At 42.8% G+C, this 24,565-nt stretch overlaps 1 protein-coding gene and 2 long non-coding RNA genes across 4 annotated transcripts in view; 2 read left to right on the top strand and 1 right to left on the bottom strand.

The window, feature by feature from the left end:
* The window catches only part of LOC309368877, a 112,669-nt gene extending 102,824 nt beyond the window's left edge, over positions 1 to 9,845 (top strand). For both annotated transcript variants that reach the window (XR_014167940.1, XR_014167941.1), the window contains one exon: positions 8,616 to 9,845. This is a non-coding gene — a long non-coding RNA (uncharacterized lncRNA). The remainder of the gene's footprint in view (positions 1 to 8,615) is intronic.
* Positions 7,931 to 13,869, bottom strand: LOC309368884. The gene is made up of 3 exons (XR_014167948.1): positions 13,258 to 13,869; positions 11,410 to 11,451; positions 7,931 to 8,246 (listed from the first exon to the last, which is right to left on the bottom strand). It is a non-coding gene; the product is annotated as an uncharacterized lncRNA (long non-coding RNA).
* Positions 13,870 to 13,873: 4 nt separating this feature from the next.
* PTCHD1 (patched domain containing 1) overlaps positions 13,874 to 24,565 on the top strand; it is a 49,950-nt gene continuing 39,258 nt past the window's right edge. The window contains exon 1 of the mRNA XM_081909174.1: positions 13,874 to 15,580. Within this exon, the coding sequence (XP_081765300.1) occupies positions 15,152 to 15,580 (429 nt within the window). The 5' untranslated portion in view covers positions 13,874 to 15,151. The remainder of the gene's footprint in view (positions 15,581 to 24,565) is intronic.

The raw sequence follows: 24,565 nt of genomic DNA on the forward strand, positions 1-24,565 counted from the left end.
TTCTTGACCCAGTAATAGCGCATTAGTGGTGGATTCATTCTCCTTCGGTTTGTTCTGAGATGCTTCCCCATTATTGCTGCCCAGAGGGGTTATAGCACAACAAAAGTGGAACAAAAATAAACCAGAGGATTGGGGTGGTTTGTTTTTTTAAAAAAGTACGAATTAATCAGGAAGTCATGGTATATACACTGAATGGAAATGAAACAGAATGATGCCCCATAAGCTTCTGCAGGCTCAGGTTTGCATGTGATCACCCTGATAGCATCACGAGCACAAGTCACCATGAATGTGCAACAGAAAGGACATCTGGAAGGGGCCAAGGTCTCTTGCCTGTCTGTCTGGAGGATGGAGTGTGTGTGTGTGTAGAAACTAGCTTTCTATACAAATATGAGATTTATATCATTACTCCACCCATTTTTGCCACCAGCAGCATGTGTCCCTAGAAACAGTGGCGTAGCGTGGGGGGTGCAGGGGGGGCCGGCTGCACCGGGCGCAACATCTGGAGGTGGCGCGCTCGCATGCACAGCTCTCTGCCCCTACCAAAATCCACGGGTTAGGGGACGCAAATTACTTGCCTTGCCCCGGGTGCTGACAACCCACGCTATGCCACTGCCTAGAAAGGTGTTGCAGAAAGGAATGCAGCCATCACATCAGAGCCAGCCAGCTAGGCCAACTAAGTTAGAGTCTCGAATGGTGTATGATCCCAAAGGACTTGTAGTAGGAGCAGATGGCAAAACAAGGGTGGGAAAATACAAAACTAAAGTGATGAGCAGGGGCTAGATTCTTCTCTTATAGGACCTTCATAAATGTATAGTGGGTACATTTTTGATGAACATTTGTTTGCAGACAGCACTTTCCTCTCAGAACCTCAGCTTTCCACCCAAAAAAAATTCTCTAGCCATCGTGACATCAGCTATAAAGATTTTAAAAATGTGATGCCATTGTGCCTGAAAGGTTGAGAAACAAGGTAAATGGAAAGATAACTTGATTATCTTGATTCTAAATCCAATAATTTCTAACATGATCTCAGAAGCCTACTTCTGAACACGCAGAAAGATTGATTCGAGAGATATCAGTACTGCACCCTCTTTTGGATGACTGTCAGGAAAACACATTCAACCCTGGAATAGGTGAAGTAAAAGAATGCAGCACGATAAACGCTGCAGTTTCCCTGCATTCATCCACCATCCTCATAGTATGTATGGTATGCATTCCCATACAGAGGCTTGATTTCACTGTTTAGGAATGAGCATCTGCATGCAGAAATGGAGATACGCTTAAATAGCAAATTTCTGAAAAATGAAATGCCCACACAATACATGGTAACATTTTCAAGCTTCAGAAGTACAACAAACCAATGGAGGTGTGAAAGGATGAGTAAAATCCACTGGGCACATGCAAATTTTATGCCAACTGCATTTCACTCATGGAAAAGTGCCAATGTTCTCAGTTTGGGACATACTCTTCCAACTTTGCAATAAAGATCAGTGTTAAGTTTCAGACATCCTCATCGTCTTCCTTCCAAAATAATCATTCTAGAAAGAACATCTGTGATTGAAGCCACAAGGGAGCATGGGAATTTCCACAGTAACAAGAAACTTCTAGTTAGCATTTACAGAGCTATATCTGAGGACAAATCCTTTCCTTATCATAGGTACTTGCCCTTCACCGCTGAACTTCTAAATATGAACATAATTCCTTTGTTTCAGAGTGCGAACTACAAACTGGAATTTCCTGGCTGAACAGCGGGTAGCCCAGGACACTTGCTGGTGGCCCAAGATTGATTTGTGCTACCCCCATTCATGAAACAAGAGAGAAGTAGAGGAAAAGGAGTCTTTGGTTACTTTTACTTATTGGGTTATTTCCAACAAAATCATTGTACTCGTGCAAGGACTTCCACTTGTGCAATGAAACCACCTTCACCTTTCCTCTCCCCACCCTGCTCCAATTCTGCTGTAGAGTGTTGGGAGAACCCCTGGAACAGACTGGGGGTAAGGAGACAGAGGGGAAGTTGTACAAGCGGAAGTCCTGGCATGAGTTGTATGGTTTGGTTGCATACATCTGTCTATAACCGTAACCCTTCCACCCAATGGATCCCATTTCATTAAAAAACAACATATCAAGCAATGCTTAGAAACCTGTATACAACCCAAACACACCACTGTATTTTTAAACAGCATTGAAAACTTCTTTAAAACCCCATTTTGCTTTTGGGTGTTTTAACGGTACTGTGTTTTCTTCATAATTTTATGCATTGCCGTTATTTTAAAGGTACTTAATATTGCTTTATGTTGTTGTTTTAATGACTTGATATCACTGTCATTTTCCTGAATGCTTTGTAAGCTGCCTTGGGAGGGGAAGCACCCTAAAGGTGGATTTTAATACATATATAAAATAAATCCAGAAACTAGAAATCAGGATAATTATCCCATGTTCAAAAAAAAGCAGCATTTACTGCATCAAATGCAGCCCTTTTAAAAATAAAAGAAAGATAAAAATGAAAATCTATGGTGTTTGCACATATTTATAATAGTCACTCACCTCAGGAGTGCCACAAGATCACAAATGAGTGCTGAAACAACTGAGTGATAACCTGCCTATTGAGGCATGATCCACTTCACAAAGAGGTGTGAGAGCCCTCGTTCCATTTTATGTGTTAATTGCATGCTGAATAAGACAAAAAGGTGTGAATGCTCCACATTCATCATCCATGGGTGTTAACTTTATAGCTTTTGCTCTGCTATCAGCATCTCAATTGCCTTTTAAAAACACTGGTCTGGAACCTCTTCTACTGCAGAAAAACCTCAAACAAAACAAAACCCTTCACATAGCCTAGCTGAGCAAAAAAGTTTGGAGGGGGGTGGTCTGGTATGGCCACATAAGTTCTGTCTATTTGATTATAGACTTGAGTTTCCTCAAGGAAAAGAAAACATGGGGTATTAATAAATAAATATATTATCATCGTACTAGAGAGATATTCCAAGAGGGCCATCTCTACTTCACCTGCCAATATGCATGGTAATATGCATGTAAGTGTAGGAAAACCAAATGCATATCCCTGTTCAGCTTTTGCTTTGCTTTATTTATTTTTGTATATATTCAACAGATTTATATGCTGCCTTCCTTCCCACTAAGAAAAACTAGTCCCAAGCAGCTAACAATATCACTGTTGTTGCTGGCTATGAAGCTTGCTGGGTGACCCTAATCAACCTCCTAAAACTGTTGGGAGAATACAGTAGAGCAAGTTAATCTCACTGATGCTGCTTTGAGAGAGGGCAAGGTCCTTGTGTCAGAAGCACAGGCAAAGGACTGCACTCCTCACTTGGGTCAGTTCACAAGGTGCAATTTGCTAACAATGGTGCTGTCAGGGGAGGATTTTAGGGCAGAAGTCCAAGGCCCCACTCAGCAGAATGAGGAGGGCCCTCAAGTCCAGCAAGGACTCTTTAACACATATGTGCAACACTATATAAAGTAGGCTTGGGGCCTCCAGATATTGCTGAACTACAACTCCCATCATCCTTGGTTATTGGTTATTTCCTTGGGCTGATAGGAGCTGTACTTTATCTGGAACATCATGGCCAAAGATTCCCCACACCTGCTCTAAAGAGTCTCTCCACTGCTCCAGTAAGACCACTGAGTCCAGAATCTAAATATTTCCCAACTAGTTACAGGTAGGTAGCCGTGTTGGTCTGCCATAGTCAAAACAAAATAAAATATTCCTTCCAGTAGCACCTTAGAGACCAACTAAGTTTGTTACTGGTATGAGTTTTTGTGTGCATGTATCTGAAGAAGTATGCATGCGCACAAAAGCTCATACCAATAACAAACTTAGTTGGTCTCTAAGGTGCTACTGGAAGGAATTTTTTTTATTTCCTATCTGATCCACTATTCACTACTGACAGGGCTGGTTCAGCTGCAGGTCAACATGGAGACTCAGAGACGAGCTGTAAAGTTAATTCTTTATTCAAGGAAACAGAATACAAGCAGAGAAAGCACGGTGAGACTGGCTCCAGTAAAACAGTTGTCAGAACTGACCATCTGGGCCTTCCACTTCCCTCTAAGTTTCCTCTCCATCCGGCTGTTTTCCCTGCAATCTTAAACTCCGCCGGGGTAGCGTGAGGGCTGCACTATCTGTGCTTTTTCTTCTGCTGCGTGCAAAAATTTCTCAGCCCTTGGAAACAAGTGGAAAGGTGAGCTGAACACAGCAGAACTGGCAGGCTCCTGTGAATCTGTTACAGCTTCAGCCCCCACAGCTTCTCTTCTTCCTCTCATTCAAGCCTGTTGCTTGTTTGTTATCCAACCATACTGCTTGCCCTTCAATCTCTGACCTGTCTTCTGTGTCCCACTGCCAGTCCCCTGGTTCCAAGCCTTCCTCTTCCGAGGCTTCCCTAGGGAGTCCTCCAGCGGGAGCCTCCCACCGTTCCTCATTGTCCCTAAAGCTCGAACCAGTTTTTCAATTGCGATAAAGTAGAAATCTGGCCCTACCAACCGGCCTAATATCCACAAAAAGGTTTATCAAACTGGAGTGCCTGGCCCTACTTGAATGTGTGCCAAGTTTACAAAATGGAAGGTAGTCATAGGCGTTTTGTCTGAGCAGACAATGCTTTCTAGTCAGAAACAGAAAAAAAGGCAGACGTGGTATATTTTCTGCAGGCTGCTGCATTGTACAGTCTAACCTTTTCTCTGATCTCTTAGCAATCCTGATGGAAGTTGAAGAGACAGGGGAATTTCAATGCCCAGAAAACTTCTCAACAGTCCTGAGTTCTCAAAAGTATTCAACTTCCTTAACTAGAGCTGAACTAAAATTTCTCAGGTGGCTTTTTTTTCCTGAGAAAAATTGTGAAGTTCTTCTTTTGCTCATCGCCCCCAGAAAAATAAAGGTACTTTGCAGAAATTTCTCCAAATATTTTCCATCACTTTTTGTGGCAGCTGCCATTTTCTCCTGCATAACACCCTAGAACAATGCTAAATCTGGCACGCTGCAAAATGGTGGCCAAGCTGCCCACAGAGTTGCTGCTGTCGCTGCTGCATGTAGCAGAAAAATGAAATAAAACTTGGGATGGGGGAGGAGAGGAAATGAAAGAGGTTGTGCTACTAATGCTGCTGCTGGTAAGCCTCACCCTCAAGAAACTGGTGGATAAATTGTTCTTCAGCAAAATGGTCCCCTCGGTTTCTCTGCCCACAAATAAGGGGCATTTTCAAGAGGCCATTTTTGCACAGTCCATCCGTAACATTATTCTCTTCAAGATATGCATCACCACACTTACTTATCTACACTTCCTTATTGTGTTACTTCTCCTAATACTATGGGGGTAGGGTATTTTGTTGCTGCTGTTGTTATGTTCTGTATTTTGTGTTTTTATACTGTAAACTGCCCTGTGATCTTTGGATGAAAGGCAATGTATAAATAAATAAAATCAATCAATTAATTAATTAATATAAAAAAAACACCAAGAGCTATGTCACTCAAGCCATTCCCATAAGGGAAAAAGTAACATAAGAAGGCCTTATAAGCAATTCAACTCACATGCCTGGATTCCTGTCTTTTCAACACCAAGGGAAGACCTTTTTATTTTCCCAGGCCTTTTAATTATATGTTTTTAGTGCAATTAAGATATGACCACTAATTGCTTTTCTCCCTTACTGGTTTTTAATATTGATCTTGCTAGTCTGTTTTTCTGCTGATCTTGTGCTGCTTTCTAGGTTTTCTGTTATTTGCATTGTGATAGTTTTAATAAGATTGGATTGCATTTCTGTATCTTATTGATCATTTTAAATCACCCAGAAGACTTGGTTGAAGAACAGTCTAGAAATGAAATAATATAAATTAAATAACATCTGGTGATGCTTCACTTGTGGTGAAATCATTTCAGCTTCCCTTATTTTGCATTGTTTACTGCTTGCTTTCCATCCTTTACCACGTTTCATATTGTCAGACTTCTTCCCATTCCCCTCATCTCACTGCACTGCCATCTCTGCATGTTCTTAATTAGGTTTGTAAGGTCTCTAGGAACAGGAGATGTCATTATGTGTTTTGTAAAACATTGTGTGCATCTGCTAAGCAATACAATGAATAAGTAATAGGAATCTTTTTCTTTCTTTCTGGAAGTTAAAAACTCCATTGCCATTTAAAGACTTTCCGTTTATTAACCACCTTGCTTTTAAGTCATTTATTAAATCAGTTAAATTTAAATATATTCTCCAAATCTGAGTACCTTTCTTAGTATCTGCTACTTGTTATATGAAGGACCTGGCAGGGACAAGATTTGACAGGTAACAAGAAGTAACATTGACATAATGGAACCAAGTTTGAGGAAGTTCATATTAATGATACTTTCTGTTTCCTGTTACTGCCATTACGTCCCCGGGTTACTTATAGGACTCAAGACCCCACAGATAAACCATGAACAGGCTAGCTATTTTGTTGCAAAATGTAAAGTAGATTTTCCCTCATATATTTTCTTTCCCTAGCCCACCTCATAAGACTAGTTCGCAAAGGAAGGAACTAGATTTTTCTCCCTCAGGCACTGAGTCTCTTGCCTGTGCAGTTGGCAAGTGCCATTCATCAAACACCTGTAAGCCTCCTACAAGATCCCACCACATGCAGAAAAAGAAGGGCAGATCCATTGACCTGCTATGTGCATACCTAGACATGGGCAAAGAAGGAATCCTGTAGAATTATCCACACAGGAGTTTTGCTTCCTCGCGGGCAACATGCTAAGCACAATGAAGACAAACAAGTCTCTTTCTATGATTCTTTTTGTATACATGCTATCCTCATCTTAATACAAGGGTTCACACTGAAGCAGTACTGGATTTAGGATGGTGCGGGTGGATTTCCCACACAGTGTGCTGAGCCGAGGAGTTGCAAAACTGAGAAGATCCATAATTGAGAAGATACATTTGGGGGCACCAACTTTTGGTCTTGCACAGGCTGCCATATAACAATAGATCACAGTGGTACCTCGGGTTACAGATGCTTCAGGTTACAGACTCCGCTTACCCAGAAATAGTAGCTCGGGTTAAGAACGTTGCCCCAGGATGAGAACAAAAATTGTGCATGGGTGATGCAGTGGCAGCAGGAGGCCCCATTAGCCTAAGTTGTACCTCAGGTTAAGAACAGTTTCAGGTTAAAAACAGACCTCCAGAACAAATTAAGTTCTTAACCCGAGGTACCACTGTACCAAAGTCCGTGCCTTGTGATTTGCAGCAGTTGGTATACAGAGGGATACTCCATTCTACAGCAGTGGTAGAAGATAGCCATCATGACCATCATTGATAGCCTTATCCTCTATGACAGCCTTATGCTAGCTGGATGATTCTGAACCCTGTTTGTACATAGGAATGTGTTAGGAGGACAGATCGTGGCTGAGTGATAGAGCACAGGCTTTGCATGCCACAGAGTTCTCGGGTTCAAGTCCTACTGTCTGTCTGGCACAAACAGCAGATAATGGTAAAGACCTTTGCTTCAGAACCCAGAGAGCTGCTGCCAGCAGAGCAGACAATATTGGGCTAGATCAGAGTTTCCCAAACTTGGGTCTCTAGCTGTTTTGGGACTACTGGTCCTGCTAGCAAGGGATGATGGGAGTTGTAGTCCAAAAACAGCTGGAGACCCAAGTTTGGGAAACTGTGGGCTAGATCAGGGGTAGGCAACCTAAGGTCCAGGGGCCGGATGCGGCCCAATCGCCTTCTCAATCCGGCCCACGGACGGTCCGGGAATCAGCATGTTTTTACATGAGTAGAATGTGTGCTTTTATTTAAAATGCATCTCTGAGTTATTTGTGGGGCATAGGAATTCTTTCATTCCCCCACCCCAAAAAAATACAGTCTGTCACACGACATGGTCTGAGGGATGGTGGACTGGCCCATGGCTGAAAAAGTTTGTTGACTCCTGGGCTAGATGAACTACTAGTCTGACCCTTCCGTTAACTGCTAGCCAAAACCTTTAGTTTCTTGAATTCATTGGAACGACAACTGGAGCAATTGCTTTTGTTCCTAAAAACATAGCAATTACCCTCAAACCTAGTCATATGCGCTATGTTAATTAACAGCTGCATATTCAGCAACATGTCATTTTTATTTAAGCACAATATTAATTTAACCCATAAACTGTATAGAGTGACAAATGCTAAATGCATTCTAAGACAATGATCCTGCCACTTGCATTTCTGAAAAGGAAAACAAAGACATATACCCTTGACTTCTGTGACTGCATCTTTCCACATCTTGCTCATTAGCATCCAAGCCTGTGAATGTTAATTGGAAATTTATTGAGAGGAATTAGCATATTGATACAGTGGTAATGAGAATTAACTATGAATTAATTATGAAAATTGATACACTGAGGTTATCTAACGCTGAACATCAGAACCTGGCAATTGAGAAACTGATTGGCTATTAGACCTCTGTTCAATAGGTGCAAAGAATCGTCTAATGAGGAAACAATTTTTTTTTCCATACCGGAGCAAAAGCTGTGCCACTCAAATCACTGGATATTTTGTGAATGGCTTTAATGGGCACTGGATCTGACATGCAATATGTTGCGCTTTAATTTGCTGAGACAAATCTATGTTAGCGTACTTGGTAATAATAATGGTTTCATTTGTTTACAACAGTGGCTCTCAGTGTCGTATTGTTGGAAGAACCCTGGGGAAGGTATGACAGATGGATCCACCATGTCCATAGGAACAATTATGGAACAGACCTGCTGCCGTCTCTCCATTTTTCCTCCCTTACCTGTCTCCATAAAAGCTTTGTTTTCTTTATTTTCTATTCTTCCCTCTCCTGTCTCCTCACCCCCCCCACATCCTATTCTCCTTCTTGTCATATATCCTTAGTGAAGTAATCTTTCCTTATTATAGGCCCTGCGGAATTCAAATCTCTATATGCTTTCTAAGGCGCATCACCCATTGAACTCAATGGGACTTATTTCCAAGTAAACATGCAGGAGAACAAATGCTTTCTGCCGTGTCTCCCATCACATTTTGAACAACCACGGTTAGCTATACATGTTTCATACGTTCTAGTGCTTTGCTGATATAATATTCTGTGGAGTGAGTCTCTGAAGCATGCAACTCTTAAGATGTGATTACATTAGCACACTTTGCCTTTCCCAGAGATGATAAAAGTGAAGTACAATAAAGGGGTTGGAGCCCAATCATGCTAATGATACATTCACACAACCACTTCAGCACACCCAGGTTGTCATTCAGCACACACAGAGGTGGTCATGTGATGGTTCAGGAAACCATACAGAAACTGATCAGCGTTATCAATCATGCTTCTTTGGCCTTTTGTATTTTTTCTTCAAATCATTTCACAGAACACATGGGTCAGCCCTCTAAAATGTACCAAATTCCTTCTCTATGATTCGTAATGATGCTGTGTTTGTTTATAAGAGTCAATACTTATAACTTAAACATTGGGTTTTTGATGGTGTGCTGATCTCATCTTAGTTTATGCACGAACAGATTGGGTAATGGGCAAGTTCATTCCACATGTTCCCTGAAACACATATTCTGCTGGTCATGCACTCCGCAACCATATGTGAGTACATGTGTATGGCCTCTTTACTTGGCCATCAGACATATCTGCAGAGAATAGGGCTTGCCAGTATCAATGTGTGAAGTTAGAATGTACCAACACACACACACACAGCATTCACTGTGCTCTGTCTCCACTAATATGCACAATTTTCTCTTAATATACATATTTTTGTAACTTGTTTAGGTTGGAGAACTGCATTACAAAATTTGGAGAACTGCGGATTTTCAAGGACCGCTGTCTTAGGGGGCATATATTGTTTCTCGAAGGGTAAATAAAGTAGGTTCATGTTACAATGTGAACCGAACTGAATTTCTCTTCATTCTCCATCGCTTGTCAGGTCCAAAGGTTTCCTTCTTCCAACAAAAAGACTTGCATCTGTCAGAAGAATGAAACCTTTGGATCCAAATTATTATTAGACAAACTAAGGAGTGTGAAATTTGTAACTGAAACTGTCAAAGTTTACTTATATAGTATCATTGGTACACAAAATGTTTCCCTGAGACAAGCAAAACAGATTAACCTGGGGAAAGGGAAGAATGTAAAAGTAACAGGCACTTAAGACTGTTTTCATGAAATGTATTCATTTATGATACTGATACTTTTGATACTGATACTTCCACTTTTATTAAGAATAAGGGGGCTTACAATTCAGAAAGGTACAAATTAACAATAAAACAAGAATAAAATTGTATCAAATGTTAAAAAAACCCAAAAACCTGCAAATGTAGAAATGCAGTCAAATTTTCATTAAGAGCAACATACTTGCAGGGTCTACTGGAATAAAAAAATTTTTTGCAGCCTGTCAAAAAGTAAGAAGAAAGGGGGCTGGTGCATCTCTCATGGGACTGTTCCAAAGTCTGGTGCCACAGTAAAAAAAAAAAAAGATTATGCATCCTAAGAAAAGAAAGGCCTAATGCCACTTTTGCCAACCAGATGCCTTCCAGATATTATGAACTACAATACCCATCAGCCCCAGTCAGCACTTTGCTGGCTGTGTGTCATAGGAATTGTTGTCCAAAACATCTAGAGGGCACCAGGTTGGTGAAGACTAGGCTAGTGGAAGAAATAGAGAAAGATAGCTAATCTTATTTTTATTATTATTATTTTTAAAATGTGTGCTACAAGTTAGATTCCACAAATGAGACAGTGGCACTCTAGTGTCACATAGGCTGTCTTCAATGAAAGCATCTTACAAATATTATAATTATCGTATATTAGTATATTCCTATTTTATTTGTATGTATATTAAACTGAAATCTCCATTGCTATTTTCTGTGCAGTTTTCATACTTCTGAGTTTCAAGTTCATTTTCAAGTTAATTTTCTTACTTTAGCCTTATCTTATATTTATCAAATCTAAATTAATCTATTTCTCGTCAGTTATTTGAATACTGATAATTCTGCTAGTTAACTTTTTCAAATTCATCTTCAATTCTTATACCATGCTCTTTCAGCTTACTGACTGATAACTATAGCTACCAGCTACATCCATCATTTGCAAGCAAGCAATCTGGAGATATATCTAAAATTAACAGAAATCTCTAAAATATTTAATTACTTTGAAAGATCTTCCATACAAAAGTCTTTATATTTCCTTAAGTAAAAAAAAAAATAGCAATCCTATAAAGCCATGGAGCATATTTAAAAATTATTTACTAATGAAATCCATTATGTTCTCAGAGTAAAATAATTGAATTATGTGGGATTTACTCCCTATTAAGTATATTTAAGATTGTACCTAAGATACAAGAGCTTAATTTTAAGATTAAACCTTATTTGACATATTAGCCCACAGAAAGTATGTGTACACACACACACACACACACAAATACAGATATAGTCCAATAAATATTGGATGACATACCCCAAGACTGGAACACTTCTACACATGTGGTGATCCTGTTCCCTATAAGACAATTGTGGAATTTAGTATTTGCTGAAATTGTTAAAATATTATGACAAAATGTGCCTGCACATTTGGTCATGCTCCACTAGATCAACAAGACAGCTTGAACAAAGACTTTATTTTTTTTAGTTGTTCACTAATAACAGCAATGGGGTCATGAAGAGTCAGACAAGACTGAACGACAACAACAATAACAGCAAACAAAGAACAGGAAAGGGGCAACTAAATCCCAGTATTGCCATGTAGAAATTGCCATGATGGAAAACATGAAAGAAGTGAAGCTAATCCAGAAATATTGTATGTTATCTGGCCTCCTTTCCTAAGTTATATGTCAAGTATGAGCAGACTTTAGGCTTGCAGGATATACTCTATTTCTTTTAGTAGAACCCAGAAGTTCAACAACAAGAACCAGGTACCGGTACTAAAGGGCAGAACTACATACTGAGAGGAATCACTGGTGCTAGTGGGGTTTAGCTGATGCATCAAAGCTTAGAAGTATTAGGCAGTTGTGAAGGCCCCAATCACTCAAGAGATTGTGTGGGGAAAGCCTGCTCTCTGTTTGTTTGTTCCTTCCCACCTCTGTGCCATGCACAGCAACAGCCACACCTCCATCTCTCAGTCGGATGGCAAAGTGTTGCAAGGTAGTTGGTGCTCAGGTGTCCACAAAAGTGGTTGGTTGCAAGGAACACTTGCCATTGTTTCTGGTCGCTCACTTGATCTCTGACTCTCAGAGGTGCAACAGGTTGGGTATGCCCAGGACACAGTGGGGAGGAGTGCAGGAATCCAAGCAGGGGGAGTTGGCTGCTTGTGCCAGAAGGTGCCACCTCTATTCTTCTCACTTGTGTGCCCCCCTCCAGAAGGTGCCACGGTAAGAATTTGGGAAAGGGCCACAGCTGAGCAGGCCTGCTGCTCAGATCACACCCACTTTCTCAATGTAGAAAAAGGCTGGAAGACCTAAGAGAGCAGTCATTACAAGGAGTGGCTGCCACAGCTTCTGGCATATATCACGCCCTCCCCTCTTTCTGAGGAGAATCTGCTTGCTCATTCACTCTTTGCCAAGGAGACCTGAGCCCAGCGAGTGAGCAGGTAGAGTGGACAGAAGCAGTGATGACCACTGCTAGACATGCTAGGCCCAAACCCCACTGCCCAGAGGGAGGACCTTGAATGAACAGCTGCATCTGCCCACTTGCACAACCAACTTCTCCCAATCCTAGTATTTGGGCCCAATCCTAACTGCTGCACCGCCCAGAGAAAGAACAATGGGCACAGCTGGATGACAGCAAATTTACACTCTGAGCAAAGTGCCACTGGGAGGTAGGGTGGAAATGTTTTAGAAATATATAAGAGCCAACTCCTTTCTCTTGGTGGGGAGGACTGGGCCAACCCAGAGCCCCCCAAAGGCATATTGCTAAGGGTTCCCTTTAACCTGAAATTGGGCACAAGATTCAATATCTGGGGTTAAGCCCAGTTCCCCATTTCAATCCCAGATGCATCTAGATTGGACTAGGAATCTGAATCTGAATCCCTGGAGCGCTGCTGCCGGTCAGTGCAGACAGCACTAAGTGAGCTGGACCAATGGCCTTGCTTGGTCTATAAGGCAACTCCCTATGCTCCTGTGGGGAGAACTGGCTTTCATTGAAACTCGATGGTCTTTTCTCCACATCCTTTCCTGGGAGAGCTGCCCTTTCGCCACCGCTTCTCGCCCCGCCCCTTGTTTTGGGGCATTTCCACTCATCCCAGTGACCTCACGGTTCCTTCTCACTGGCGGGATTCCAGAGGGCTGAGTTGCTCCTTCCGCCCACCTACCCAGGCGCGCGCGCCCGCGCAGGCGCTCCTCGACCCCACGAACTCGCCCGCCTGGTCGCGCCCCCTTCGAAGGAGAGGGGGAGTCTGAGACAAGCTCCGGGCAAAGGGTTAAGGGCACCGGCTTCGCGGCGGCTTCACGTTCTTAATGGGCATGTGCGCAGCACTCGCACATGCCCATTTAGGCTGGAGACTGGGCAGTTTCTGCTCTCGCACAGAGAAGAGCGTCGAAGCAGCAACGCGCGGAGAGCGAGAGAGAGGCAGGCAGAGTCGGCGAGAGGGAAAAGGAGCCAGAGAGAGGGGAGCGGGGACGCCAGCGAAGAGGGAGCTGGAGGAATTGCCCAGACGTCCGTGGCTCCTGGCACCGGGAAGCGGCGAATCCCTTCGCTATGCGCTGACAAAGAGAGAAGAGGCGGCAGCTTGACACCAATGAAATACACAAAACTGTATCTCTGCGCTGATCCGGGTCGCGAAGCCATGAGGGAGCCGTTCGCCCCGGCGGGGAGCAGCCCTCTGCCGAGCGCGCTTCTTCGGGGACTCCTCCAGAGGTGAGCCGGGAAACTTTGCCATGCGCCACGTCGCTCCCGGCTCCCCTCGTTCCCTCAGGCGGCTGGGCAGCTCCGACATGGATCTGACCTGAAGTAGCCTCGGGTCGCCAACAAAGCAAAACAAAAACCAAGTGGGGGATCCAGTCCTCGGAGCAGAAAACCCCGAGGCAGGCACGAAGAAGAAGAAGGCAGGGAGCCACCCACCTCCCTGTGTGTTAAGATGAGGAGGAGGAGGATTCGTCCCTGGTGATTCGCAGTCGACGATCGAGACTTCCAGCTAAGTTACCTATAAAGGCTCTTTTCAATTAGTATTATTATTTAAAGGAAACCCTCCCATCTGGGTTGTGTTTCATGCAACCCCTCGGATCCTTGAGTCGCGTGAGAGAGCCAGCCGAGATGGGGGCGAGGAAGCGCTGCTTCGCCTAGCCGCCTGCTCCCAACCACCTGGGCATTGGCTAGTCATTTGTTCAAGCTCAACAACTGTCATGAAAAAGCCGCGGAGGAAACTGCCCCTGAACTCGCTCGCAAGTGGCGGCACCAGCAGCAGCAGCAGCAGCGTGTGCTTTGAAACGGCGAGTTTCTCCCCCTGGGGCTTTTGGACTGAGGAAGAGGCGAGTCTCTTTCCTGTCATCGTTTAGAGGCGCGGGTGGGGGAGGAAACCCATTCATTCAGTTCTGCAGGTGTGTAATCAGCCGGAGCCCCACGATCTCCTGTGGATCTACAACCGAGCAGGAGCAGCAGCAGCAGCAACAAATCCCAACACCTCCCAAAGGATCAGGTGTCGAGGGCTTCTGCGTGCGAAATTTTTATTATTTTTTTTAATATATATATCTCTCCCTCCCCCATCCCTGCCCCCCACCATTCTCTCTTCAAGCCGGGGAGCGGGAGCTCCACTGAGATTAGTCAGCGTGTCAAACCCCCACTTCAATCTACACACACACACACACACACCCCTCTCCTGGACCAACAAACAAAAACACCCCCTCCAAAAAAAGAGGCACCCACCCACTTGGCTGGGCAGAAAGCGCAACCACCCTCCAGAGAAACAAAGAGGTGTTGCCACCCATCCGATCTGGGTCTCCTTCCCTTTCCCCCCCCCCCACCCCCTTCTGGGTGTTGCTTCCTCGGCGCCGTTGCCCTTTTCCCTGGAGAGTCTTTGTTGCTGTTTAAAGTCAGACAATGAGGCGCCGGGAAACTCCCCTCGGCAGCCTCCTGGACCGAGGCGAGCAGCTCTAGCGCCCGCCGTGCGCGGAGAGGCTGGCGGGGAGCGAGAGGCAGAGTTGCCTGCCCCTTTCCGCCCGGAGGGGCAGCTGCCGCCGCCGCCGCCGCCTGCCTGCCTGGGCTCCCCGATGGTTTTGTCTGGGCTCTGGCAGAGCCTCCGATCCCGTCGCGCGCGCCTCGCCCTCCTGCGCTGCTTCTGCACTAGGATGTTGCGGCAGGTCTTGCACAGGGGGCTGAGAACGTCTTTCGCCAGACTCGGCCACTTCATCGCCAGCCACCCGGTCTTCTTCGCCTCCGCGCCCGTCCTCATCTCCATCTTGCTGGGCGCCAGCTTCAGCAGGTACCAGATCGAAGAGAGCGTCGAGCACCTGCTGGCGCCCAAGCACAGCCTGGCCAAGATCGAGAGGAACCTGGTCAACAGCCTCTTCCCCGTCAATCGGTCCAAGCACCGGCTCTACTCCGACCTGCATACTCCGGGCAGGTACGGAAGGGTCATCATCACCTCCTTCGTGAAGGCGAACATGCTGGACCAACACCACACCGAGCTGATCTTAAAGGTAATGCCCGGGCGAGCGAGTGTGTGTGTGTGTGTAGTGGAGGGGAGAGAGGCAGAGGTGAATCGCCCCTCTTTCCTGCACCCCCACTCCTTGAATCGTGGTAGATTTGCTTCTAAATGTGAACAGATGTGTCTGCATCATGTATTTATCTACGTGGCTGTGTCTCTCTGGGTAACTGTTCCTTGCCCTGAGAATTCAGCTGCCAAGTCACAGCCCTGCAACAGTTGGGTTGACTCCTGGTTGCAGAACAGAGTAGAGATTTCCTCTCATCTTGGGAGGTGGTGAGGAGGAGGAGGTGGTGGGGTGTGTGTGGAAGATTTTGTGAATGAAGGAATGACACTTTAAAAATATTCTGCCTGTATTGTACACAGATTGTCCCCTCACCACCTCTCCCCCCCCCCTCTTGTTTCTATTGTGCAAGTTGAGGCAATGGCAGTTAGTTTTGCTGATCTGCAGTTGAACCTAAACTTCAAAATTTATTTAAGGGGATTTGTAAAAGTACCGGTTGTGGGCTGCTCTGGACTTAATTCCTATAGAACAATTTTTTTAAAAAACCACAACCTTAGTATTGTAACAGCTCTTGCAAGTTTGTAAAAGCCAGGTGTTGTTTTGTTTGAAATCTATTTCTTTTATGGCATTCCACATGCTATTTTCACACACAGTTTCAAAATCAAAGGAAAGGCTATATTGTTTAAATGGCGTCACTCTATAGATGTTTGCTATGTAATATAATGCATGGTATTTCATTAGGTTTTACCTTCCTGGGTATAAGCAGTCCCACCTATTTCAGTAGTCTGCCGTAATTTGTCAGGAATAATTTCCGTGTCTGTATTACAATATATACTCCAATCATTTTGAGTACAGGTTTAGAATAAAAACGTGAGAAAGAGCTGCAGGTGAGTGGAAAGAAGAACAATATGATGAAGGGGAGGAAAACAAATTTCTGAAACATGGAGAATTGTTTTAGAGGTGTGGCTATGACTAGCCCCGTACACGCTTTTCAGCATTAAACAACTGCACTGCATGTTTCCCTTGCCTCTTTTGGGAATTGCCAGACAGTGATTTTCTAGAAACAGAAAAAAATGTTGACAGGTCTTCAGAAGACACTGCAAAGTAATCTTAAATGTTTTGACCTTTAGAGTCTCTCTCCTCAACTGAGAAAATGCATATTCATAGAGATAGTCTTGCAAGTTCCACCAAACCATATGCTAAGCATTCCATGATAGAATAGAATCAGTAATACCAGCATTTATCTCACATTTAATTATTGTATTTGAATATTGATATACTAGCCCAGAAATATCAAAAAAGTGATGTAGTTTGTGTCTTCCCATAGGAAATTTACTGGCAAATAAGGAAACCATAGCGATGTCAATCCCTATTCCTTTATTCTCCCTGAGATACATTCTGTTATAAGTAGGCATAGGAATAGCATAGATGTTCTCCTGGTTTGCTAGCTCTAGAAAAGAGACACAAATGACTCTGAATCTTTTCCAAAACCTTTTTATGCACGACATTATCTATCAGTGCAACTTAGAACTGATAGTTATGTCAGAAAGATTGATAATTATATCAGTGTTCAGTTCAATCTAATTTATAATCAGACTTTGGCCACTGAATGTTTATTGTTCATTTAATGAGATGGTGGTAAACCACACACCACAGTCACTTTTGACACCATGGACTTTTGCAGTTAGCTAGAAGTCATTAGGCATGCCAAATGTTCTCTGTTATTGAATAGTTGCCATCTATACATTGTGCAATGACCTCTGTTTTAACCGCTTCTCTTTGGGGCTGGTGCCATGTTCAGGTGAATGTGTGGTTAAGCCCTTGAAGGATCCTGGGAAGTTGGGTTTAAGCAATGAGAGACAGGACATGAAATTCTTGACATGTTGTGGTCATGTGGTGTTGAATTGTTGAGCAGCAAAAGGAGGTAACAGGTAGAGGATTATAGGAATTTAAGGTATAATCCTAAACCCACTTTCTAGGGAGTAAGCCCCATTGGCTACAGTGGGATTTGCTTTAAAGCAAACATGCATGGGGTTTCACTGCACGTCATCTGGTTCCCATAATGTTCCACCTTGTAGCTAAATTAAGAATTGTAGAATTGGAAGGGACTCCGAGGTTCATCTAGTCCAGCCCCCTGCAATGCAGGAATCTCAACACGCAGTCTCCCATCCAGTTTTAAACCATGCTGGACCCTGCTTAGCTTTGCAAATGTTTTGGCAGTTTTATTAGATGTTTCATTGACTACCTAATAGGCAAAAGTATAACGGGGAGCTAATGGCTATAAGATTATTGAATGTATTGTTTTGTCTTTATTCCACCTATGTCTTCTGTCTGTCTAGAAACGTTCTGTCCCCCTATTTTCCTTTCTCCTTTTTTCTCTGAAAGATGGCCATGGCACTACTGGTGCAACCCATCAATCAAAATTATTATCTCGCCATCTTAGGAAGATCTCATGTTTGGAAAAGTCATCCCCACCTCTATAAGCAATATGAGGAAGGGTCAGGGTGGAACAACTGCTTCTCATGCAGAAGATTCCAGGTAGGGCTAAGAAGGACATTCTGGAGAACCACTGCCGGTCAATACTGATCTACATGGACCTGAGATCTAACTTAGTATAAGGCAGCTTCTTATGTTTGCTCCTAAGTACTAGATGGAGAATTAGTAATGTTTTGATACAAAGCAGTTGTGTCTTATCAATATGAGCATCCAGGAGTTGAGAGGCTGTTGATTGTTTGATTTGAGCACTGTTTCCTGTGGGTGGCTAATGGTCTTGGGACATAAGGACAGGGCTATTTTTACAAGAATGAGTCACCCTTAAGGGGAAAAAACCATGGAGATCAAACCAAGATCAGCGAGATTATATCATGGAGGAGAGGGCTATTGAAGCCTACCAGCCATGACAGCTCTGCTCTGCCAATACACTTGAAGGCAGCAATGCTTCTGAATATCAGTTGCTGGAAGTCACAGGAGGGGGAGAGGTCTCTTGTACTCAAATCCTGCTTGCTGGCTTCCCACAGGCATCTGGTCGGCCACTGTGAGAAGAGGATGCTGGACTAGATGGGCTATTGGCTTGATCCAGCAGGCTCTTCCTATGTTCTTATCAGCAGCTGAAGGCTCTCCTAGCTTAAGATGGACCTCAGATGGTAGTGCTACATCTGCAGCTCATTCTCCACTGACAAGTAAATTTCAGCATGCCACACTCTCTGAATTGCTTGCTCATATTAGCAACTCTGGAATGAAGATGCTCTTTATATCTCAGACCCAGTTTGGACGCTGCTGATTTCTGCCTTTCTTTTTTAACAAGGATGTCTAAACAAACTCCTCATTCGCTGCTAAAAGATAAAATAAATGGGGGGGGGGATAGGATTGCAGTGTATTTATTTTGTTCACTTTGGTTAATCATGTCTGTTTTAAAATTTCAATATAACCATAGAGCCAAGCTCCAGACTTCCACTTGCAAGTATATTTGGGCTGCTGTTAACAGCTACTGCTTTGCAACTGGTTTCTATTTTTTGACAGGCAAAATGATTAGGAAAGACACCAGTGTTCTTTCCCAAATCTAGCAAGTTCCCTCGTTCCTGACAGAAGACATCTACTAACTGAGAGGGGATTTTAAATGAGAAAACACAATCCTGTGTATGTCCCACCAAGTTCAGTGGAGTTTACTCCTTAGTAAGTTTGTTTAGGATTGCAGCTTGAGCTGATACTGTCTTAACATTAAAAAAAAAAAGAAACTCCCTGAACTTGGGTATAGTTTTGTCAAATATTTAGTGGCACTGAAAGCTGATGAAATGAAAACTGGAAAGCAAGTAACAGCACAGACCTGTATGTTTCTACTCATTCACGAGTCCCATTGAGTTCAGTGAAACTTATTCCTAAGTAAGTATGTATAGAATTGCATACATACTAAGTATGTATAGAATTGCAGCCTAAAATCTTTGTTTTATTTCAGGGTGCCTAGAAAATTAGTGCCTTTATCTTAGCCTAAATAGATATTCTGGATAATGACAAAAACAGTGAAGTTATCTAAGGGGACCAAAAGAGGCACATTAAACCTTAGCTGTATACCAGTGTTTCTCATTGACAATCCTGAAAATGCTTAGCAAAGCTGCCGTAGTGTATCTAGAGCAGGGCTAGGGAGCCCAGGACCCTCCAGATGTTGTTGAACTACAATTTGCATCATCACTCAATATTGGTTATGCTGGTTGGGGCTGCTTCATTTGCTGGGCCCCCATCTTTGATGCAGGTCAACAAGACACTTATTAACCAGTCATTTTCTGCTGGGACAGGTGACTGTTGTATCATTTAGTCTTCTGAGAGTCTAGTGGGAGTATCTGTTTAGGATTAGGGTGATTTCTTGCTTGACTGGAGGCTAGTACAATTCATGAAAGGCAAGGAGCCAAGATTGAAGTCTACATACGGGAAGATAATTTCTTGCATGTAGGTTTATAATGTAAAAGATGGTGAAGCCACACTTTCACACTACATGAGTTTCTCCCAATAAGAGTAAGAAACATTTGGTATTTGACATTTGAAAATAGCCTGAAGCACACAAAAAGCAGGGAAATTATGCTTGCACAAAATCCCTACATGAATATGGCCCATTGGCTTGCCAGCTCTTATAGTGGCATCTCTCCTACAATCTAGTTTGGAAGGCAAATCACAGGGCCTATATATCTACCTCAAATAGCTAGGGCTGATATTGAAAGGTTGTGAAGAACAAACTATTAAATGTGGCCTTTTCTTCTGACAATTAAAAGCTTCCGTTACTCCCACTAGTACCACACATTTCCTTTGACTTCTTTATTTCAAAAAAAGCATCTTTGTTGAGGTTTTCACACATTTAAATTATCTCCTTTTAAACCAACTAATCTATAAATCAGCTAAAATATTTTAAACAGTAAGTAACAGATTAAAACTTGAAAATAGCTTCTAAATGCATACATTTCAACAGGATGCTACAAAACTGGTTTTGACCTTGATTGGATATAAGGCACTATATTCTAGCTTTTCATGAAAAACGCATTCACCTGTCTTGTCAAAATTGGGGGGGGGGCAAACCATTACACATTTTTTGGTTCAGGACCCATTATGAAGTTTATTATTATTAGGTTCCACTTCAATTCAGTACAGGATGATATGGCAAACTGACGTAGTGAGTTCCATTCCAGTTCTAGTTCAGTTTAGGTGAGAAAGTTTTAAATATTCACATTATAACACCGATTTGAATTTTAAAGCAATTCATATAATTGTGCTACTAATCTTAATCCTAATCTTAATCTAAAATGGCTAAATATACCAGAAAGAAATGCCTACAGTACATACAGAAAGTTGTAATGTAAAGAGGGGAGAGAGAGAGGACTGGGGTTGATCTGGGGTTATATTACATGACATTAAAATATATAATTCGATGACAAAACTTTTTTAAAAAAACAACAACAACTTGCACACATACCATTCATCTCCATTCAGCAAACTTCCCACCAGTACCTTAGATGTACTTTAGGGTGCTCACATATACATTGCCAAAAAGAGGACACAGATCTCCATATGACAATTTCTATGTAGCAATGCAAAATTGGAAATCTGCTAAACAGAAATACAATACATCCCACCATAGTAGGAGAGGCCTTTAACCAGGTGACCTCTGCACCTGCTCTCCTATTTAGGCATCACGCCAAACCAGAATGGCTTATTTGTTTTAATGTTCTGTTTTGCTCAGTGCTCTCATCTCCTGGTGCAACAGTCCCCCTACATGTATATAAATAATGGTTGTCAATTCAGACATGAAGACAAATAAAGGGAAGGGCTGCAGATCAATGGCAGATCATCTGCTTTGCATTCAGAATGTCTCAGGTTCAATCTTTGGCATCTCCAGAAATGTTACCTCTCTGAAACCCAGGTGAGCTGTTGCCAATCAGCATAGACTCGAACTAGATGGACCAGCAGTATGGGTGGTACCAGGCAGGGGCAGTGAGGCACATGCCCCCACAAGAAAAGAGCTTTTGCCCCCCATTGCTGGACTGTGATTAGCATCTACTGTTATTTTTCTTTCAGAGATGCTAACATGTGTGACATAATTTGCCCATCATAAAATATACGTTGTCCCATCTGTGCCGCCCTCCCTCCAAAAAAACCCTTTTTCTGGTGCCATCACTGGCCAGCAGTATAATATAGCCTGCTATATGCCTATGTTTCAGGAAGCGTCGTTATGGTTTAGTAACTGCAATGATGTCCCAGGTGAAAAACCGGTTTGCAACTGAACAGCTACCATGCTGACTGAAATCGTTCAATTCTTCGCATACACATAACACCCACGGGCTCGCCCTGGTTTACACACCTACTTTTATGACTTTCCGTAAATTCTGCCCAGGTCCTAATGGGCAGCAGGAATATGTGCACCATGACATAACTGGGAAAATCTCTTGCATCTGATGCAGGAGCTGTGCTTCCCCACTCAAAGTGCTATCCTAGGCTGAGCTGGCACCACCATTAGGCAAAGTGAGGCAGCCCTCTGGAGCTTTCCTCCACCCACCTCCCCTTTTGGAGGATAAAGCAGTGTGTGTGCGTCACACAGACTGTTATGCACCCCTAAGCTAACCTGCTACTGCCCTTGAGTATTGTGGAGGATGCTGTCCTATTATAGCAGAATTGAACTCTATTTCAGCTACCTGTCCACTCAGCTTCTATATGTGGAATGGGGGATAGTACCATCTTGCCCTTTGCTTCAGGCAGCAAAATTTCTTGGCCTGGCGCTGAACCTAGGCAATTAGCTATGATTACCTGCTTAAGTGAAATAATATGTAAATAAGCTTTTTTCTCCAGAAGACAACCCCTGCTATATAAATATGTAAAATACCCTATAAATGCAAAAGGAAATATTATCCATACCTTATACCATGCTAAAATAAAATCAATGTTGATGGAATCCTTTCAGTATCCTATCTCATGAGCTGGCTTTGCAACTCCCAGTGTAGATTTTATCAAGTCTTGACATTCTGAAATCATGTATCATTCCCTAGAAATCACGCTAGAGTTAGAAATCATGAGAGTGGAATATCTTCTTGGCTTTTTGCCTAAGATCAAGTGTAGAAAGTCATGAGATTGAACAGGTTGCACTGAGATTTGGGAAAGGGTATCATCAATATAATGATGACAAAGCTCTTTTTCTTCTTTTCAGCAGAACCAAGTCAGGTGGTAAGGCCCTAAATAGGTGCCTGATGCCACTGACAGATCAGGCAATGGACTACAGCGGACTGGGTTCACTGAAGATCAATTGAGATGAGACAGAGATATTGAGGGTGGGAGCCCTAATTTATATTGGGAATCAGTGAATACTTTGTTCTGAATGGAGTTAAACACCTTCCTGAAGGATCAGGTGTGAAACATAATGTTTCTGCTCTGGTCATGCTTTGTCTTGAAATCAAGAATGCTAGAAAATTATTTTTTGTTTCAATGACAAATCTGATTCCCCAAGCTAAGGCATTAAGTGCAATATCATTGTGGAATGAGCCATAAACATCTCAGAACTGCATGACAAAGGACATGGTTAATCCAAAGCATATTTTTTGTAAGAAAGAATTATATATGGGCCACTGGTTTCATTAAAACAGCTTTTGGTGAGAAATGAGACCTTATCTCATGGCATTTTCACCATGGAAGTATGGTCACCATTTTTGGATGACTGTAGTCCATATTTAAGTACTAGATGGACAGCTGAAAAGATATAGCCTGTCCTTGAAGTAGAAGGTTTCCTTTTTTCTCTTTGCTGTAAAATAGAACTGCTGGGGCACAAAATGCCCCTCATCCTATCCAGATGTGGAAATGGTAAATCACAAAGAAAGCCCAGTTATGGTGCAAATTGATCACCCTGTAAATATAAAATCTGAGTGATATTGAATTGGATGGCAACTAGTGGCAAGTGTTTTCCTGCCTTTTCAGTAATGTATAAATATTTTAGCCTCAGAAATGATAGGATAGATATGGTGAGACAGTCATCAGATAGTGGAGCACCATTAACAAAGGGGTAAGTTTCTGACTCACCCAGACAGCTTTGTCAACCCACCCTTGCAGTCTTATAAATGTGTTTAGGATAGTGATGCTTCTTTCATACTCAATTGACATAAATAAATTGCACTTCACTGCATATGAGCATCATGTAGTGATTGGCCTATATACAATGAATCATGCAGGGGAAACCAATAGTATGTAGAACACCATAGGCTCCAGCTCCTAGGGGCCAAAGCACTTTCATTCCTCCCCAATGTATTTTTTGAGGGGGCTGGGCCCCCTCAATGTTCAGAGGGTGTTCAACTCCATCCCCTGGCTTCTCGCAACGCCACACACATGATGTCAGAACATCATGTCTGGGCCCCACTATCTTCTTTAGAAGTTGGCTCCCCTGTAGAACATGCAGATTTGGAGTATTATTCTATCTTGCTCAGTACTGTCTTCTAGCTGGCAGTATTCACCAGCCTTTTTTGGAGATGGCAGGGATTCTGTTATCATTACATATTCAGTTTGTTAGCAAATTGCAGAGCAAGCTCTAGGCTAGTTACAACTAACTTTAAAACATACATAAATGTTAAAGCTAGCAACCATACATAAACATAGCAATTTAAAGTGGAGGTTGATCCATCCGAGTAAATGGATCTACCCAGTCCTGCATGCCTATGATCAGAATTTTAAAAAACTATTGTTTCACCACTTCGGTGTTTGCTACCCTGGGCTCCTTTAGGAGGAAGGGTGGGACAGAAATTTAATAAGCTCACCATGCCAGGCAATTGTATATACTTGAAGGAATGTCCAAACACGCACATAAGAGTACTGAGAATCCCATATGAATGTTGTGGATTGCCAAAAATAGGTATGTTTTTACAGTTCTCAGCTGTATGGCAACAATCATATTTAGGGGGTGGTCAACACTTACCGGTGTATCTGCAAGATTTCAGGCATTCAACAAAGTCATCTGTGCTT

This window comes from Podarcis melisellensis (genome assembly GCF_964234715.1).
Source record: "Podarcis melisellensis genome assembly, chromosome: 4".
Lineage (NCBI taxonomy): Eukaryota > Metazoa > Chordata > Lepidosauria > Squamata > Lacertidae > Podarcis > Podarcis melisellensis.